The 14,803-nt window shown below is 39.0% G+C and overlaps 1 protein-coding gene across 1 annotated transcript in view; it reads left to right on the forward strand.

Moving 5' to 3' along the window:
• The window catches only part of ENTREP1 (endosomal transmembrane epsin interactor 1), a 70,451-nt gene that overhangs the window by 6,770 nt on the left and 48,878 nt on the right, over positions 1–14,803 (forward strand). The window contains exon 2 of the mRNA XM_034967609.3: positions 7,817–7,873. Coding sequence (XP_034823500.1) covers positions 7,817–7,873 — 57 coding nt within the window. The remainder of the gene's footprint in view (positions 1–7,816; positions 7,874–14,803) is intronic.

Genomic DNA, 14,803 nt, shown 5'->3' on the forward strand with positions numbered 1-14,803 from the left:
TTCCAAGCAGGGTGGGAATTAGATCCTTCATGCTCCCTAGTCCATTTGTGAGATTAAATTCTCTTATTGTTTGGAAGCAAATCTCAGGTGTCACATTTCATCTGTATATATTCCAATGTGTGTATTTTTATCACAAGAAAATATAACCGGCATAGGATTGAGTGGGCAGTCCGAAGAACCATTCCCTTCAATTTTAAATCTTTTATTATAACAATTTAAAAACTCAACAAATGTAGAAAGAAGGGTGTAATGATCCCCCATTTTACCCTTCACCCAGTAGCTATCAACACATGGCCACTTTATACCTAATGCTGCTCCCCCTTCCTAACACCCCTGGATTATTTTAAGGCAAATTCCAGGTATCACAACTTCAGCCATTAGTATTTTAGTATGTATTTATAAAAGAAATGGGCTTGATAGGACATTGTAACTAATTCAAAGACAGCTAAACTAAGGTTTCTATAAAAAAAAAGTTGGAAGATTATGAGTTGAGAACTGCAGAATTAGAAAAGAACACAGCTTTGACATATATTCACATGCCATACAACTTACCCATTTAGCATTTAAAGTGTACTGGTCAATGGTTTTTAGTAAATTCACAGTTGTGCAACTATCACCACAATTTTAGAAAATGTTTATCAACCCTAAAGTTTTGAGTAGTTACTCCTCATTCTCCACCACCCCCACCCCTAGCCACCCACTGATTAACCTACTTTCAGTCTCTGTAGATATGTCTGTTCTGGACATTTCATATACAAGGGATCATATAATATGTGGTCTTTTATGATTGGTTTCTTTCACTTAGCATGTTTTCAAGCTTCATCCATGCTGCGGCAAGTCTCAGTACTTCATTCCTATTTTATTGTATGGATATGCCATGTTTATTTATTCACTCACAAGTTTTATTGGCATATGAAGCTAGGTAGTTGAATGGAAGTGCCAACTTATGTCTAAGGTTACTTCGAACCCACATAGGAACACAGTAGAAGAATATCCTCATATTTCAAGCTTTGACCATTAGGATCTTTAGCCTGCTATATCAACTGAACCCACACATCTTCTTTAGGCTTCACTGAAAATTTTGCTTGTGTATTTGATACAAAATTAGGTTCAAGAGACAAATATATTTATTTGAAATGACTATTTGTTGAACACAGTATACTTCAAGGATATTTTTTCATACATATTTCCTTAAGAGAGCCCTGAGCCTGAGATTTTGGAGGCTTCTTTCACTTGTTTGAACTTTGAGGGTATATTTTATCTATTTTAAAAAACACTTAAGAATTAACAAATTCTATAAAGCATCTTTTTTCATAGTTTTCATTCATACTTTCAGCAACTTGAAGGGAGAGTTTTTAACGTAGTCTGTGTTTTTGAGCACTCTGAGCATTTGATTTCTTCCTGGTATCACTGGTAAATCACTTAATATATTATTATTCCCAAAATTCATGAAGCTAAGAGATGAGCCATCTTGAAAAACAACCTGGCATTCGACTGGAGGCGAGTGGCTAAGGGAGGATCTCAGTGGCCGTCTTCAGCTGTGCTGTCCTAGCTCTCGGTTTGGGGGGTGCGTTTAGTGTTAACTAGATTCCACTGGGGTATGGGAGTTAACTAGATTCCACTGGGGTGTGGGAGTTAACAAGATTCCACTGGGGTATGGGCGTTAATGTGAACTAGATTCCACTGGGGTATGGGAGTTAACTAGGTTCCACTGGGTTTAATTAGATTCCACTGGGTTTAATTAGATTCCACTGGGGTATGGGAGTTAATGTTAACTAGATTCCACTGGGTAAGGGTGTTAACGAGGTTCCACTGGGGTTAACTAGATTCCACTGGGGTATGGGAGACTCAGTCGGCCACACTGCACTAGATTTAGTGAAAGAGGAGAGAGAGTTGCATTGGGTTGTCTCTCCTCCTTCAGAAACAAAATTCCTACCTTTGATGACATGCATGACCCTTGGGAGATATTTCAGATGAGTGGTAGAGAATTGGTTGTTGTTTTTTATTCCTCTCTGAGTGCCCTATTATTCTTTATCAGTTGTATACATTTATGTCTGTGCTTTAAGTCACTGATCTAAATTCATGATCATCCTTGTTTGAGTCCATGATTCTTTGGCAAGGTTCTACTTTCATATAAAGAGACAGACATTGGTGAACTTTAGGGTGAACCTTTGTAAAAAAAATCGCAGAGAATAAACATAAAGAAAAATCAATGGACTAAACGAAAAACTAACATAAAGATTATGGTTACTACCAGTTAAATGATAGTAAATATTTTTTATCATACTAATCAAATACTACTTTAATATTTAAGGGATATTTAAACTATAATTTTGGGGATGAGTTTTATTGATTTCTTTGGTCCTTTATTTTGCATATCAGCAGAGTCACCTTTATAAGTTCTGTGCCTCTCGGCCTCAGTTACTCATCTGTAAAATGGGTGGGATGCTTCTTCTTCTTCAGTACTGATTTTGTCAGGGTGTAGCTAGAGTATACATAGGAGAGTGCATCACTGCTGGACCCAAGCACCAGACCTGGAATACACGGGAACCTGTATCAATGGTTTTTAAATACCGAGGTAATAGTTAATCAAAGTAACAGGCCAGTATTTTTGTAGGACATTATAGTTACCATCATGTTTTCATTAGAAATATTCAGTTGCCCACTTTCTCAATTTGTTTTTTTTAATGAGCTGTGCTAGACAGATAGGGAAGAAATACACACACATACACACACATTTTTTAAAAAGTTGCCATTGTAAGAGCTATAGGGCAGGGTAGGTTGTTGAGGAGTTTGACATATTATTTTCTGCTTATTTACAAAGTAACACAGGACATTTACAACATGGCTTTTTAAAAATCTCTGTGTTTACATACAGCAGCTTTTGATAAATGATTCAGAACATTTTTGCTCTAACACAAGTTAATGGATTAGCAAAGGGAAATAGGGCAGTAGAATTATAAGCTTCTGATCTTAATGATTTGGTTTTTACGTTGGAAAATGAAAGCACATTAACCATTTATGGTGGGTAACAATGACTCTTCCCTGGGGTATCTCAGAGCCCTTCTTTGCAGTATCAGAAAAAAGGAAAGGCCTCTGCTTTTTCCTGTAAGCTACAAGAAATGGGTTATCAGTGAGTGAAACAAAAATTGTAATACCTCTCATAATAATATAGAGATTGTTTGGTGTTAGAAAATAGGTTCTTACCTGTTCATTCAGGGCAAGTTTCATCTTGCGCTGGATGGAAAGAATGCTGATGGAGTTGCTTTTTGTTGCTGCTGTACTCTTTTAGGAAGCACAGGGGATGAAAAGTGTGTTTAGTCTTACGTAGTCATCTTTGAGCAATGTCATCTCCTGTTTCTGGCCTCCATTCATTCATTCACTCATTGACTCTTGCCATAACTAACTGAGTCCCTTCTGGGAACTTTTAGTGGTGTGTGAGTGAGTACGCACAGGTCCAAGCCCTCATCGTGATACAGTTAAACATGTGATAGCATTGTGGCATAATGGGAGCCATGGAAGGACATTGTTAAGGGACCTTCTTAGCTCATTTCTGATGGAGCTCCAGCTACTGCTGCCACCAAGGGAGGTGGAGGCATTGAATACTCTGCCTCCTTCTCTTCTTCTTTTCCCAACCCCTTTCCCCGTCTGTGAATTCTGCCTCCCTTTCAGATGAAATGGAAGCATCATTCCTTAAGTCTTGAGCTCTTAAAAAATTTATCCCCAACTGTAGCACCTCTGTTCCCATTACCATTTGAGAGGCTTCTAACCATCCAGGCCTACTTCCTCTATTTGCTTTTCTCCCCATCACCACTCACAGGGTTCCCCAAGTGCCTCAGGGCTTCACTGGGCTTGAAGAGAGGGAGAAGTTGAATAAAAGTAGGTGTGTGCCTTTGTTGCGGGGTTCAGGAATGAAGAGCTGCAACTATAGCTCCCGCCTGGAGCTGGAATATAGTTTCTTAAAACATTGTAAAGAGCGGTGGCTTACAAGAATCCTGGTGGGATTTAACTTGAATATGTGCTGAGTCTGTAAAACAATTTAAATGGAAATGACATTCTTAGTTTGTCTTCAATCCATAGACTTGGTATATGCCTTGACTGACTTGGCTATTCATTTAATATTGCACAATAAACTTTGTATTTCTCCCCAGTGAGGCCTTAAAGATCTTTGTCATATATATTTTGAGATTATTGATGTTTCTCATTTGTCATGTATTTGTACATATATACATTTTGTACATATTTTTTAACTTACATTTTCTATAGTTTGTTGCTACCATATGCAAACAAAATACCTCCCCTCCAAAGGAAGAAATAAAGATAGCTTAGTTCTTTGGTTTCAGAGACACCTCATTTGAAATGACAGTTGACTCTGTCATGATCTATTAAAATAAAAAAAATAGAAATACCTTTCGACTTAGAAACTTCACTCCTGGGACTTTTTTCCGCTGAAATAAAAGCACTTGTTTTTAAAGATATATGTTCATAGATGTTTACTGCAGCATTGTTTGTGACAGCAAAAAACTAGACATAGAATGAATGCCCATTAATATGGAAATGATTGAATACATTAAGTACAGCCACACGATGGAATGTTATGTAGTCACTAAAGTAAAATGAATTAGAGCTGTTCCAATGCACATGAAGAGATTTCTATGAAGTATTTATTGAGAGAGAAAAGGAAGAGGCAGGGAAAGTATATCTTTTATGATTTTTTTTTTACAAAAATTACATCCATGTGAGTGTGTATATATACACATAGACATATGTGTGTAGTAAGAATTTAGAGAAAAATACATATATATGTAAAATATGTAAACGTGCTAGATTGTTAACATGGAGGAGGGTGGGGTGATGTGGCTGTGTAGGTGAGGGGGGCAGAACAGTTTAGGCATATTGCTATTTTATGGGCTTTTATGGCTGGGGCTGGATACTTCCTTTTAATAATATTTTTTTTTTTTTTGAGAGGGACTCTGTCACCCAGGCTGGAGTGCAGTGGTGCGATCTTGGCTCACTGCACCCTCTACCTCCTGGGTTCAAGTGATTCTCCTGCCTCAGCCTCCCAAGCAGCTGGGATTATAGGTGTGTGCCACCAAACCCAGCTAATTTTTGTATTTTTAGTAGAGACAGGGTCTCACCGTGTTGGCCAGGCTGGTCTCAAACTCCTGACCTCAAGTATTCCGCCTGCCTTGGCCTCCCAAAGTGCTGGGATTACAGGTGTGAGCCACTGCGCCTGGCCAATAGTATTGTTTTAATAGAAAAAATACATTCCAAAAAGCTGAACCGCAGGGTTCTCTATTAATGGAGACCAGTAGCATTAATGTCAAATGCTAACTAATAATTCAAATCATATTTTTTACTGAATTGGGGGATTTGTGTTTTCCTTAAGGGCAGTCGAATATGAAGTTATGTTTTCACAAGAACAGCTTGAATTTCCTCAGCTAAGTCCAGTAGGCACCAGAGTGGGCAGGTGGGATGCACATGCACAGAGGGATACACACATGCACACACATGTGCACACACATGCAAGCACGTGCATACACACATACATGCACAAGCATACGTGCCTACACCCTGAGTCACAGATTTCTGAGGAATCACTGTCATCACTATAAGGTAAGTCTTTTGAGCTAGAAGAGACCAAGAGATGGTTTCCTTCCCTTACAGCATTTCTAAGGAAATAAGTGAGGACCAGACAAGTGAAATGACTTGGCCAAGGTCTCATAGTTAAGTCTTTAGAAGCTGAGTGGGAGCCTGGAACCCAGGACCTCATGGATTGCAGTCCCAATTTGTAAAGTAGGTACAACTCACACACTCTGAGTCACACACGCCCTGCCCTGTGTCTTCAGGCAGAAATTGTTTAGGGTAAGGAAATATCCTATTGGATTTAAAGGGATTGCAAGGTTAAAGTGCCTGGTGGGCAGGCAGCTAGTAGTACCTTTAAACATAGATGGCACACAAAGAAATTGTCACCTATCTGCCCGTATATGGTTTTTGATCCTTGATATAAGTGGGTAGACTTGTCCTATGCTGGTCTGATGCTGCAGAATGATTACTCTCAGCTAGTGAGAATGGAGAATTTTGCAAGCAGGCCTGTGGGTTTTGAATTTGAAGGGACACTGTCAAGTCCTTACTGATCTGTAGTTGATAAACAGTGATTGTGAAATGGTGCATTTGAGCAATTTGGACAAGTATAATGTAGAGGAAAACCTTCATGGCTGCCTTTGGCAGACACACTTTATTTTACAAAGCTCAGAGTGCTCAAATGGCATCAGCACATCCCAGGCTGAAAAATTACTTTGATTTTCATTTCCCAATTGTTTATCAAACTGTGTTATCCAAAGGGCTGACCTTGGTTTCCAGTTTATGTTTTGGCAAAATAGTGGCCCTTTCCTTTCCTTTTCTTTTTTTTTTTTTGAGACAGAGTCTCATTCTGTCGCCCAGGCTGGAGTGCAGTGGCGCGATCTCAGCTCACTGCAACCTCTGCCTCCTGGGTTCAGGCGACTCTTGGGCCTCAGCCTCCCAAGTAGTGTCACCATGCCCAGCTAATTTTTTGTATTTTAGTGGAGATGGGGTTTCACCATGTTGTCCAGGCTGGTCTCAAAGTCCTGGGCTCAGGCAATCCACCTGCCTCGGCCTCCCAAAGTGCTGGGAGTAACAGGAGTGAGCCACCGCGCCCAGCCTGTTTTTTCTTATTGAGATTTTTTAGCTCGTTTTTTATTGAAGTGTCATTTTGCAACATGAGCTCCTTCTCACAGTAGTTCCTCACACTTTGTGGAATAAATGCTCTAGAACATATATTAATTGCCAACAATTGGGGCACAATGCTGGGAACTAGGACTTTAGAGAGACAAGACAGGAGTTCACAGTTAGTAGTTAATTCAGAGACACATCCCTCAATTATTACAATAGAGTTTTTGGAAAAAAAGAAGTGTGTGCAAAGGGCTTCCATGAGTGTGGAGCGGTGGAATCAGTGAGGGCTTCTCAGGGCAGGTGACTGCTAAATGGGGCCTTGCAGGATGGATAAAAGTTCTCAGGCAGCTAGGAGGGAAGCTGGGAGGACACAGCACTTCAGCAAAGAGAAAGAAGCAAATAGCCCAGGGATGTCAGGAGCCTGGTTGGCCTGAGGGAGGGCAGGTACTTGGTAGGAAGGTATGTGGTGGAGGGGCCAGGGTATGTAAAAACCAGGCTTGAGAGTAGGTAAGAGAAGATCTTGAAGGGCCTTGTTTCCCATTTCAAAGACTTTACCTGTCCCATAATGGATGGGTACCTGATGAAGGGAAGGATGCCACGAGACATGCATCTGATGAGGCTGACCCTGGCAACAGATTGGGTGATGCTAGGAACAGGGAGCTTGACTGAAAAATAGTGATTCCTCACTCACCAGAAGGAGAGGCTAATTTCTGATTGTGTGTTCTTAATTGACATTAAGAGAAAACAGGCCAGGTGTGGTGACATGCGCCTGTAGTCCTAGCTACTGGAGAGGCAGAGGCAGGAGGATCACCAGAGCCCAGAAAGTCAAGGCTGCAGTGAGGCATGATCGCGCTATTGCACTGCAGCCTGGGTGGCAGAGCAAAGCCCTGTCTTTAAAAACAAAACAAAATTAAACAAAGTCAATAAAAAAGCTTTGAGGGCCTAGAAGTAAAAGTCCAAAGTGGTCTACCAGAGTGAACCCTGTAATCCAGGAGGAATATTAAATGTTTGATTTAGAATGCTTTGAAATTTCAGTATCTTTAAAAATATGTACTTTTGTGACTGAGGATTTGTTTATTGGAATTGGTCCATTTTCTATATTTATGATAGTTTATCCTTACAGGTGATACTCTCTGGAATCATAGGATTAACAACTTGGAAAAGGCCTATGATACTCCTGGTATGTACTGATCTTATAAATTGCTACCCTTTATAAAATGTGCTATGTATGAAGTCTGTTCATATAAACCACTGAAGAAATGCTTAAGCTTCCTTGTTCATTAAAAAAATAAGTTAACAATAGATAATATTAGAAGTCAGATGATCATAACAAGTAAGATAATAATTTTGCTGGTTTTCTGGTTCACTTTAAGCTCCTTAAGTACCCAGTGCTATGCAAGTGTCTTTAGTTCTAGCATTAAACCCATCCTAAAGATAGAATTTTAAAAAAACTACTTACTATGGGCAGTTTTAAATATACACAATAGTGGAGGGAATAATATAATGAACTCCCTGTACCCATCAGCCAGGTTCCATAATGATGAACTTCCAGCCAATCTTTACAGCTATACTCCCACTCATTTCCTCTCATATTCTTTTTTCTCTACATTCTTTTTATTTATTATTATTATTATTATTTTTGAGATGGAGTCTCGCACTGTTGCCCAGGCTGGAGTGCAGTGGCATGATCTCAGCTCACTGTAACCTTTGCCTCCCGGGTTCAAGCAATCCTCCCAAGTATCTGGGATTACAGGCGCCCGCCACTGCGCCCAGCTAATTTCTTGTATTTTTAGTAGAGACGGGGTTTCACTATGTTGGTCAGGCTGGTCTCAAACTCCTGACCTCGTGATCCTCCCGCCTTGGCCTCCCAAAGTGCTGAGATTACAGGCGTGAGCCACCAAGCCCGGCTGTTATTCCTTTTTTTTTTTTTTTTTTTTGATACAGTCTCACCCTGTCGCCCAGGCTGGAATGCAGTGGCACGTTCTCAGCTCACCGCAACCTCTGCCTCCCAGGTTTAAGCAATTGTCGTGCCTCAGCCTCCTGAGTAGCTGAGATTACAGGTGTGCACCAACACGCCTGGCTAATTTTTGTATTTTTAGTAGAGATGGGGTTTCACCATGTTGGCCAGGCTGGTCCCAAACCTCAAGTGATCCGCCTGCCTTGGCCTCCCAGAGTGTTGAGATTATAGGCATGAGCCACCGCGCCTGGACTCCTCTATATTCTTTTGAAGCAGATCTCATGTATTAATCATGAATATATGACTTTTTATTGTTATAATGTTTGAGTTGAACAACCTTAGAATTTTGTTGCATAGATTTGCTATATTATCTCTTTGTCACATAAATATTATATTCTCTTGGAAATAATATAGACATATACTGGTGATTTTATCTTTTTTTGTTATTGAGGTAAAATTTATATAGCAAAATGAATCATTTTAAAGTATATAATTCAGTGGTATTTTTAGAACATTTCCAATGTTCATCCTTTGTTTTTATTTGCTATGTCATTTTGATTCAGCGACTGTAAACTTATCATTCACAGTTTTAAATGATAAGTTTAAACTTATCATTTACAGTTTTAAACTTACCATTTAAAGTGGATCAAAATAGACAATGCTAATGGAGTTTCCAACTTTTAATGATAAAATAGAGGGTCTAGGAAATTAGATTTGAATTGTGGTATACTTAAATTTTTTTTCTCTATAATATCTCTTATTTTTATTTGTCTCATCCATCTTGAAATGGAGTTAAATAATTTTCTAAAGTCATTTTGTATATATGCTTAATAGTTCATCTGAAACAGATTGTTGTTTGCTAGGCAACGGGCAATCAATACAAAACTCCTTAAATTTTTAAATACATAGAGAAGAAGCATATTGCGGAAGCTTTGTGTGTCAGAATAACTAATGGATCCCAATACTGTATTGATGGTCTTGAAAAACTAACCTGAAGTGTTTTTAGGCCCACAAGATGACATAGGCAACATTTTACAACTCCATCAATGATTGTATTTCATGAAATTCCTTTAATAATTTTGGAAAGAATAAATTTTTAGCATACCATTTTAATAAACAGCAGGATGAGAGAAATTGAAACTTTGGATGAGTTGTATAGCCTGTGTTATAAGTGGCTGAAACTTGTTTCACAATGACTCTCTAGGTTTATGGTCTCTATGAAAAATTTTGGTTGGTGTTTATACGAATATTTGGTAACAGGAATCTCCTTTGCACTGTCTTTTTCCATTGAGTCAATACTAAATTACTCAGTAATACAAATCTCCAGTATTTAAATTGAATTAAAAGAAGAAAATCTTCAATGGTATTTGTACTTTGAAAATTCCAAATGATGAAAAGAGTATAAGTGTGTTAAGAATAGATTCAAGAAAGTATACCTATTATGACATTTATTTATTTGACCTTGTCGTCTTTTAAAAAGCTGCCTCACATATTTATTATGTAAGCTTGAGCAGCCTTAAATGAAAATGGCCCTGTCTTATTACATTCTTATCCATTTATTTCTCATCTTTGTTAAGTATATGCATTTTGTTACAAAGTTGTAACCAGTGTGTACATACTATGTCATGCACTGCTTTTTCTGTTTAATATAAAATTAAGCTATTATCAGGTTTCCATGTATGAGGAGTCTACATGCTTATCATTTAAAACTGTAAGTAGGCTGCTGCCTTATTTCTGTATCATCATCAGTTTTTACCCTATTGTTGGACATTTGAGCTTCTGTATTTTGGCTGCTATGAGTTATGTACTTAGAAGGTCGTATAGAGATTGTCTTGAAATGTTAATTAGCATCAATTTACAAAGAAGATAAATTAATTTGTAGGGATTCTACAAGGGAAAACTTTGTATCTATTAATAATTGGAGACTTAGTCAGTATCATAAATGAGAAATCCGCAGTTCATATGTATCTTTTGTTTTTTTTGAGAGAGGGTCTTTCTCTGTTGCCCAGGCTGGAGTGTGGTGGTGTGATCACTGCTCATTGCAGCCTCAAACTCCTGGGCTCAAGGGATCCTCCCAGCTTAGTCTCCTGAGTAGCTGGGACTACAGGCATGTGCCACCACACCCAGCTAACATTTAAATTTTTTGCAGAGATGGGAGTCTCACAACATTACCCAGGCTGGTCTCGAACTCCTGGGCTCAAGTGATCTTCCCACCTCAGCTTCCCGAAGTTCTGGGATTACAGGTATGAGCCACTATGCCTGGCTCATATGAATCTTAATAGTATACCATTATAACTCATGCCAGATGCTTGTGTTATGTCAAAAAAGGGAAAAATGCCAGTCAGATATTCCTAGCCCATCTTTTTAAGAGCAGCATCCCTGTGTGCAAGCCACTGAACTCTTCTGAGCCTAGTTTTCTTTTTGGCACAGCGGGGATAATTTAGTGATACCAAGGGAAGCTCTACCCTACCCCTCCCTTAATGGATATTTTTTCTCCATTTTCCCCCTCAAGCCCCTCTGCCTCAGTTTCCCGAGTTTAAGGAATGTGCCATTGCATGCTTTTTAGTGGGAGGCCATGCTCCATTAGGAGCCAGAGGACCCCATGGGTCTGTGTTCTTGCAGGCCTGGGCTTGGCTGATTAGAGTTCTGTCCCCTTCCCCTTCTCATCCATGCTGTAGGCTCAGGGGCACCTTCTGACTTGGGACTTTCACCCCCTAGCTGGTTGTTTGGCTGGCCGCCTCTTCTTCTGGCTCTCAGCTCAGCAGTCACTTCCTGCCAGAGGCCTTTCCTGACCACTCTGATTGCTGTGGCTCCTGCCTTGCCCCTAGCCATATCCCAGCACTGAATTACTGGCTTTGTGGTCTGTGATTAGCCTATATACCTTACATTTGTTGCCTCTCCCCAGACTACAGTCAGTTCCCTGAGGACAAGAGTCTTGCCTTTTTCACTCTCTTTCTGTAGGGCCAATGTGCTCAATACACATTAGTTGTTGACTGTGGAGTTAATTTGACAGCCAGTAAGAAATTTAGGTCCTGGGTGAACTCTCAAAATTTCTTTTACTTTTGTCTCAAATTTCTCTCACTTGCTTTTGTTCTCCAAAACCTTGTATTCATCCCCTTTGAACTTCAAAGTTGTCAGGGAGTATTTTGGTGGTGGAGGTTGGGAGGGGAAGGATGCTCTTTTTCAGGGCCCTTTGAAAGGCAAGCCATCCTCGTTTTTAGTTGTTCACATCAGTCTAGAACACATGGATATTCCCTTTTGAGAACCATTTACATCTGGGCTTCCTCTTTTGTGGTTGTTACCTTGATGACATCAGGTTTTTTACTGGTTTGAACAAAAAAGGGTCACTGTGACCTAGTTCCTTCAAACTCAAGTTTTCACGGAAATTCAGGGTTGGAAGCCTTCATTTACTGGGTCATGTTTCTTATACTAACATACTCATGTGTTCAGAACAAAAATGATAATATTGGAAAATAGTTGGTAAATATTTGTAGCTATTTATGGCTATGACTAAGAATAAGCTAGGAAGTATGTGTGCATGCATGTGTGTGTGTGTGTGTGTATGTGTGTGTGTGTAGTATTCTAGGTTGTGTGTTTTCCATAAAGAGCTAACATTTTCCATTTTTAAAGAATGTTTTTATTTCTTCTAGACATCATTCCTCTTTCATTCTAAGAAAATGTTCTGTAAGTGTTTACAAATGATGGACAATGCTAGAAACAGCCTCAAAGATTGTCTGGTCTAGGCACCTCAGTTAGAAAACAGAACAGTCTTAATAAGATTTTTAAAAAATTTTTCTTTGGTGGTACAGGCATTTTTGGTGGCAGGTATTTTTCCTTGGTAGTACATTTAGTAAGAATTGCTACTGTGAAAATCCAGCTAGCTCTATGCCTGTATTTTGGGTTCCTTATGAAGTGGTGATGTGAGTTTTGTTATTTTTTTTTCTTGTCAATTAGATGGGATAAGTATGACCTAAAAATGATAAAGGGACAGCTCCATATTCTTTAGCATCAACAATGAAGGTTCTTCCCCAGAGATGTTCTTGGATCACATGTGGCTTATTCCCAACTGTGGCTCCTGTTGATTTGCACCCCAGACCAAGAATAGACAAGGGTAAATGTATTGGCTATTTAAAAAATGGTCTTTCAGTTTATTTTCTAACCTCAAGATTATAGTATTTAGGATAAAACCTCATTACCCGAAGAGACTACAAAATGGCTTAAGGTATGCTTAATTTTTTTTTTCCTCTACGAGTCTATATAGGCTAGGTTGGTAAGATAATTCTGCTCACAAAGCCATTTGGGGAGCTAGGAATTTTTCATCTTATTGTGTCTTGGATGGAGAGTCATAGAATACTTAGACACTTTGTCAAAAGTCAGAAATAGTTTTAGGTGGATTATGCTGTGAGATAGATTGTGGTCTTTTTTTTCCTGAGGATATGGAGAGCTGGAGTGGTCAGAATACCCAGGTGCAGTTTAGGAATCCATGCATTTACAAAATGAGCTGTGAAGCTCTCTGGCTTTGGCAGTTGAGTTCTTTCAAGTACATTTCAATAAATTGAAATGAACCCTTGTTTGATGGTTCACAAAACCTGGATTTTAATGCTGACACGTTACCACTAATTGTCAGGTGACCTTGGGGAAATCTCTTGACCCAAAAGTCAAGAGATTTTCCCAAGGTCTAAACCAATAAGTGGCTTAGATCAGAATAATATTTTAAGATTCCTTCCAGCTCTCATAGATTTCCAGAGTCCTCTTTAGTTACCTCGATGGTGTTTTAATTTCAGATGGACATTTCAACTGGTCATTATAAGCTCCCTGTATATAAACTGAAATACTATGATTATTTCACTCTGTTTTTTAAGGCGTAAAATGGAAGACTTTTCTTACTCTTCAGAATTGTTAGTAATACATTCTTGCATGTATATAATGCTTAAGAATTTTCCAGGTTCTTTCATATACCTTTTCTCCTGGCAGATATTATTCCTTTTATGTAGATAAGAGAATATTAGTTCAGGAGTTAATTGGCTTGTCCAGTTCACAATGAGTTGAATGATTGTTAGAAAGAACCCAGGGATTTGGGCTCCTAGTTCATTGCTTCTTCCATTGTAACATTTTACCACCTCCTCCATTAGCCAATCGGTAGCCATCTCACTGTGGCCAACAGTGGCTTTTTTGTGGTGTAGAATATAAATTAAATAAGCTGTTATCTTGTTTGTGAATGTCCAATTCTTTTTCAAGATCTGAAGTGGCAAATGTTTTGGGAATTTTATCTTTCACTCAAAAGAGCCAGAGGCAGAAATGACCAAGGTAACACAAGGTGTAGTTTTGAGTCTCAGTCCTATCAATTTCAATCAATGAGTGGCCAAGGAAATGATCTAATTTGTACGCTCATCTGTACAAATGGGATTTAAGGCTGTGTAAACACATTATGAATTATTTTTTAATCATTCATTGATAAAATCTCCAAGAGAAGATCTGGCCTCTCAATTTGATGTGTCATTATGTAACAACCCATGGTAGAAAAATGTGCACTTAGGTATTGTGAAGGCAGCTTAGGCTGGGTTCAGGCTTCTCTGTGATCACAGTGCATTTAGTCTGTTGGCAACAGATCTTTGATTTCTTCCCTCTGATCACCTTATCCCAGGAACTGGGCATTGGGTAAGAACTTGGGATCCTCAGAAATTGAAAGCAGTCTTGGGTGATTCATCTATGGTTGGAATCAAGACCTGGGCAGTACCTCGTTTTGCAGACTGACCTAAGCCAATTTGGGTATGCTTTAATTAGTGGGTTTAGTTTGGTAGCAACAGGTAATTGCCAAAGCTTAGAAGTAACCTTTCTGCCAAGTTAATTGTTAAAATGAAGTTGATTCTCAGATCAAATTCTGCTATCCACTTATTAGCCCTCAGACAAAAGAATTGTTCAGAACAAAAGCCCTTTGTTCTGAAGCTTAAAGTATAGAGAGTGGAGATTTGTATCATGCTTACAAAACAGAGTGTGTGAACAATGTTTTTGTCTCTCATTTTCGCATTCACTTGTCTTGAATACCACTGTGGATTCCTTGAAAACCTGTTGATCAAGCAAAGCTAAGTTTATAAGACCCACTTCAGTAAGGGAGAGCAGCTCTTTGCCAGTTCTCAGAAGGGATGAGCCAAG

This window comes from Pan paniscus, chromosome 11, assembly GCF_029289425.2.
Source record: "Pan paniscus chromosome 11, NHGRI_mPanPan1-v2.0_pri, whole genome shotgun sequence".
In the NCBI taxonomy this organism is placed as follows: Eukaryota; Metazoa; Chordata; class Mammalia; order Primates; family Hominidae; genus Pan; species Pan paniscus.